Below are 6,000 nucleotides of genomic sequence, written 5' to 3'. Positions count from 1 at the left end.
AAGCACAGATAGACATTCTTCTGGTATTCTCTGCTTTCTGCCAAGATCCATCTAACATTAGCTGTAATATCACTGGTACCACAACCTCTTCTAAATCCAGCCTGTACATCTGGCAGTTCTCTGTTGACATATTGTTCCAAACATTTTTGGATAATTTTCAGCAGAATCTTGCTTGTGTGTGACATTAATGATATTGTTTGATAATTTCTGCACTCTGTTGGGTCACCTTTCTTTGGAATGGAAACAAAAACAATCGATCATTTCCAGTCAGTGGGCCAGCTGGCTGTCCTCTAGATTTCTTGGCACAACTTAGTGAGCACATCCAGGGCAGTGTCTGTCTGTTGAAATATGTCAATTGGTATGCCATCAACTTCTGGAGCCTTGTTTTTTGCCAGTTCCTTCGGAGAAATTTGAACTTCCTCCTTCATCACCATAAGCTTTTGCTCATATGTCATTTCATGAAATTCTTCTGTGTCAGCCAATTCCTTCTGATACAATGACTCTGTGTATTCTTTCCATCTTCTCTTGATACTTCCTGGATCATTTAACATTCTACCCAAAGTATCCTTAAGTATTGCCACCCGTGGCTTGACTTTGGGTTTTAGCTCCTTCAGCTTAAGAAACGCTGAGCGAGTTCAGCCCCTTTGATTTTCTGACTCCAGCTCTCTGCACATTTCATTATAGTATCTTGCTTTGTCATTCCGGGATGCCTTTTTAAATTTTCTGTTTAGCTCTTTGATTTCTTCCTTTAGCTTTGGTTTCTTGGCGCTCTAATGGTAATATTCAGAGTCTCATCTGACATCCATCTTGGTGTTTTCTTCTTTTTCAGCTTTTGTAATGATCTTTTGCATTCTTCATGAACGATTTTCTTGATATCCTCCCAGAGTTCGTTTGGCCTATTCTCATTGGTGCTCAAGGTCTCAGACCTGGTCCTGATATGGTTTTGAAATTCGAGTGGGATAGACTTAAGATCAAAGTTTGGTTTCCGTGGACTTGATTTAATTTTCCTCAACTTCAGCTTGAACTTGCATATGAGTAGTTGGTAGTCTGTGCCACAATCAGCACCCGGCCTGGTTTTCACTGCTGATATTGAGCTTCTCCACCGAGTCTTTCCACAAATGGAATCTATTTGATTCCTATTCATGCCATCAGGTGAGATCCATGTGTATAGCCTGCGTTTATGTTTCTTATAGAAGGTATTTGCAATGAATAAATCATTGAATGTGCAGAACTCTATCATTCTATCTCCAGTCTTCATTTCTCTCACTGAGCCCGTGTTTTCCAGCTACTGATCCTTCTTCCCTGTTCCCTACTTTTGCGTTCCATTCGCCTATTATTATCAATGCATCTTGATTGCATGTTTGATCAGCTTCTGACTGAAAAAGTTGGTAGAAATCTTCTATTTCCTTCTCTTTGGCTCTAGTTGTTGGTGCATATATTTGAATGATAGTGGTATTCACTGGACTTCCTTGTATGCGTATGCTCACCACATTGTATTTCAGGATGGATCTAGAAATGAATTTTTTAATTATGAAACCAACCCCATTCTTCCTCACCTTTTCATCCTCAGTATAGTAAATCAACAGTTGGCTGATTCAAAATGTCCCATGCCAAGCCATCTTATTTCGCCAGTACCTAACATGTCAATATTTATGCGTTCTATTTCTTTCTTAACAATGTCCAGTTTTTCTACATTCATGCTTCTCAGGTTCTATGTTCCAATCACTGTATCTGCTTACAGCTGTTCCTTCTTCTCTGTATTTCCATTTCTAAGATCTCAGTCTCAATTGTCCTGTCAGCTAGTCCAAGCATTAGTCTAAGTGTGCTCTATTGTACTAAGGGTTTTCGAAGGCCTGTTTTTTCGGAAGTGGATGGTCAATCCTTCCTAGTCTGTCTCAATCTTTAAATATATATAATAGTATCTGACAGACAAGCATTCCACAGCAAAGAGGAGATGAAAGACAATTAATTGCCCAGTTATAGCAATGACCAATAGATTCAATGTTGCTGCCCTCCCACGCTTCCTTACTCCACCACTATCCCTTCCTACTTTTGCCTACAGCATTCAATACCCATCTCCCATTGATTGGTCCGTGATGTGATGGCCTAAGTCTCAAGCCATCAGGATTTCTTTTTTATTACTACTGATTAAAATAGCAGTTATGTTTAATAACAGGCTTACACAGTAGTATAATGTGTAAAAACAGTAACTTCTAAGCATGATAAATTTTCACCCAGATGATAGAAAGAGGCTCTGTTAATGTTGTAAATATGTTAAAGAAATTATCACATGGTAATTTCTTCTAAGGATTTCAAATCTTGGCAGATTTCTTTTGTACCGAATATGCAATAGAAAGCAAAACACAACAATTTCTGGTGCAGTGCAGATAACACGAGCTTCCGTAAGCCATCCACTCATTTATTTTCATTCTCATATTTCAGAGATGGACTTTAAAAGGACTCATGTTCTTGAGAAGCCTGCTTCCACATCCCCACTCTATGGTTTTGTAATGTTTCACTGTGATTGTACATAATCAAATTTTCCCTTAATACCAGGTATTCTTTAAAGAAATTTTCCTGTATATACTGGAAACTTCTACCAGCTCATTTGACCACAAATGGATGGTTATTCAGACTCTGACAAGGATTTGTGCAGGTAATTAAAATTACCTTCCATTATTATTTTTTCTTATGCTAAGATATGTAAATGACCACATGTATTCAGATATGAAGTCAATACTTTATGTTGTTGCAGATGCTCAGAGTGTAGTGGATATTTATGTAAACTATGACTGTGATTTAAATGCAGCAAATATATTTGAAAGATTAGTAAATGATCTATCAAAAATTGCTCAAGGACGGGGCAGTCAAGAACTTGGTATGAGTAATGTTCAGGTAAGAACCTTTGACTTTTTAAAATTTAAACTTTGTCAAAGTAGAGCTACATGTTTATTTTTTTTAAATATTATTTTGCATGTATTTAACTTATCAATTCTTTTGTAGGAATTGAGCTTGAGGAAAAAAGGTTTAGAATGCTTAGTGTCAATTTTGAAGTGCATGGTTGAATGGAGTAAGGATCAATATGTGAATCCCAACTCCCAGACAACTCTTGGTAAGGGGACATTTCGAGTTGTAATTCTCTTTTCATTTTAAGTAAATGATGTTTTGGAGGACAGTTAGCAGATGCCATTAAAACAGTTCATGATCTGTGTACTCATTTTAACTGATGAAGACACATTCCCTGTGAGCTTTAAAAGAATTTTCCAACTATCAAAACTGTATTTCAAAATTTTCCTTGTAATATTTTTAATATCACATTAAAGGAGTCCATATTTCTGCTATTTGTTAAAAGCTGTTATTAGGGGGGGACAACCCTACGTAAAAAACTGATGTGTTTAAGAAGATTGTTTTTGTTTGGTGCTTATTTAAGTAATTCAGAGAATACTCATAGCTTCTGAGCAGCACTAGTGTTACCTGATTATGACTGAATCCAAAAGACCTAGTGAATACTCAGCACTGAAATGGCCATTAAAAAAAGAGCTCCTTCAAATGGTGCAAATGATGTATTGTTTTAATATCAAGATATATTGTCAGAGTATCTGGTATTTTACTTGTATTATATATTAGTCTCTGTTAGATAATCAAGCAACATGGAAATATTTTGCTTTATTAAAAACTTAGTTTTATCTTTCTTATGTTTCTTTTCATTTTTTCCTTTGACAGAATAATTTATTACATTTTCATGTTACAGGTCAGGAAAAACCTTCAGAGCAGGAGACAAGTGAAATCAAACATCCTGAGACAATAAACAGATATGGAAGTCTAAATTCTCTGGAGTCAACATCATCATCAGGGATAGGCAGCTACAGTACACAGATGTCTGGCAATGATAATCCAGAACAATTTGAGGTTCTTAAGCAACAAAAGGAAATAATTGAGCAAGGGATAGATTTGTAAGTATCAGAGTTTAAGGAGAAATACCTATCCAGAATTCTGCCACTCTTGTGCTACATGTATATACTACTTTTAGTTATTTTTTAATTCCTTTCTTATTATTACCACTTTTCAAAGAGTTAAAAAGGTGATTTGTTTTTCTGAATCCACACTTCTGGTGATTTCTTATTCAAATCCATTGTTCATTTTCCCATACAGACTCATAATGTGTTTGAGATCCACTCATATGAATTAATTTTATAGCATATATTGTTTCCTGTTGGTAAAAATTTCATCTATAGTTATGAAATCCTGTTAAGTTTGCTAAGTGAGATATGTTTAAAATTTGGTACTTCTTCTATCTAGCATTATTCCTTACTAGATTTTATTTTGTCTTAGTTGAGTTAGAATCTCACTATTATTATTGATCCATTATAATGGAATTCATTTTATAATTTGATAAAGTGGTCAGCGTACTATCCAACTGGAATACCAGATTCAGATCTTAAAATATCTGGCTTTCCCAACAAATTTTGTGGCATCCATGTCCTTTTGGACTTTGTTTCTATACAATCTCACCATGGTGCTTTCCTTCTTATTGACCAGTGCTGCTTTCAAAGAGATGAGATAGAAAAGATGATATCGCCTTTTATAAATCCCCTCACTCTCTTGATTGCCACATTTGCTGTAACACATATCTCTATAATACTTTCAATACCTTTTGGTCAACGTCAGGACTTTTTCTCACTGTTAGTATGACAAATATTTTTATACATATTCTTTATTATAAATTTTACAAATTGCTTTAGGATGTAGCCAAATTCAGCAATTTTAATTGTTCACTAGATATTTGGAATCAATAATAGGACTTAATAAGGTCTACAGATGAATTCTGAATCAGGTTTTGCCATGGTATCAAACTCTGTTTTGAGGAATGAGCTGAAGCATCTTGAAAGTATAGGTCTGTCTCATCATCAGTCCTTCTCTCAGCCACTGAATTTGCTTTTTGTTTCGTGTTTTGTTTAATATAAACAGTTCCTTTCCATGTGATGTTCTTCTGTGTCTGTTCATTCTGTGATATTGTGCTGTTTTCCCTGCCTGTTGGACCACATCCTCTCTGCCTTTGTTATGAGCTGTATTTCCTCAGTATACATGTCAGCATTTCTGAGATCTTGCTCCTCAGTCCTTTTTTTCCCCTTCTGTTCTAGATGATAATTTTTAAAAATACTGCTGCTGCTGTCCATAAATCTCACCCCTCCCAAATGTGTTTACTGTGACCATCTCTACTAAAGCTGAGACTTTTATCTACCATTGACTGGCAGATATTATTTTCTGACAAGTGTCTTATACTTAGCATGTCCATAGCTAACTCAGTCTGTCTCTCTTTTCCCTGTAAGACCACTTTCCAATATTTTCATCCAAAACAAACGAAACATAGAAAACCTTATTGCTTCTGTGGTTATAATAAGGCCAGTGTCCCCCAAATCTTACTAAATTTGTAAGCCATATTCTTGGAAAAGAGTTTAGATTTCCCTTTCACTCATGGATTCTAATCTGTTATTAAGTCCTAGTCCTTCTTTCTGAATATCTCTGCACTTTGTTTCTTTCTTATTAGACTATCCTCTCTCTTGCCTTGACGTTAATTGGCTCTTCTTTGTCTAGTATTGTTTTCCACTTTTCTCTCCTTCTTTAGGAGAATAGTCTTTCTTTCCTTTTTCTTTTTATGTTTGAATAGCACTTTATTCTTTTTTCTAAATATTTTTCTTATATTTTTTATTTATTTTTTTGTTACAAAATTCATCTGCTTTTTCACAGATAAGGATGCCTGGGATCCCAACTTGTCTCTTCCTTTTGCCTCTCAGTCATTGGTGCAGTTGGTGGGGGGGTGGGGGAGTGGGGGAGGTTCTCCGCTAGTTCATCAGTTCAGTGTAACCAGGGGATTCTCAGCTTGGGTCCGTCAGTGTGGGCAGAATCTTCCACTCTCTCAGTAGTTCATGCCCATCAGTGTAAGCCAGGGTTCTTGGCTCTAAAAAGAGCCTTTGGGTCTTCAGTGTTCAGCTCATTGTG

The 6,000-nt window shown here is 36.0% G+C and overlaps 1 protein-coding gene across 1 annotated transcript in view; it reads left to right on the top strand.

The window, feature by feature from the left end:
• The window catches only part of ARFGEF1 (ADP-ribosylation factor guanine nucleotide-exchange factor 1 (brefeldin A-inhibited)), a 166,829-nt gene that overhangs the window by 91,290 nt on the left and 69,539 nt on the right, over positions 1 to 6,000 (top strand). The window contains exons 10-13 of the mRNA XM_006880532.1: positions 2,557 to 2,656; positions 2,756 to 2,895; positions 3,004 to 3,112; positions 3,752 to 3,953. Coding sequence (XP_006880594.1) covers positions 2,557 to 2,656; positions 2,756 to 2,895; positions 3,004 to 3,112; positions 3,752 to 3,953 — 551 coding nt within the window. The remainder of the gene's footprint in view (positions 1 to 2,556; positions 2,657 to 2,755; positions 2,896 to 3,003; positions 3,113 to 3,751; positions 3,954 to 6,000) is intronic.

The sequence above is a fragment of the Elephantulus edwardii genome, unplaced genomic scaffold (genome assembly GCF_000299155.1).
Source record: "Elephantulus edwardii isolate Elephantulus edwardi_28Jun2011 unplaced genomic scaffold, EleEdw1.0 scaffold00008, whole genome shotgun sequence".
Classification (NCBI taxonomy): domain Eukaryota; kingdom Metazoa; phylum Chordata; class Mammalia; order Macroscelidea; family Macroscelididae; genus Elephantulus; species Elephantulus edwardii.
The sequence above is the reverse complement of the archived record's forward strand: the minus strand, read 5'-3'. Positions and strand labels throughout refer to the sequence as shown.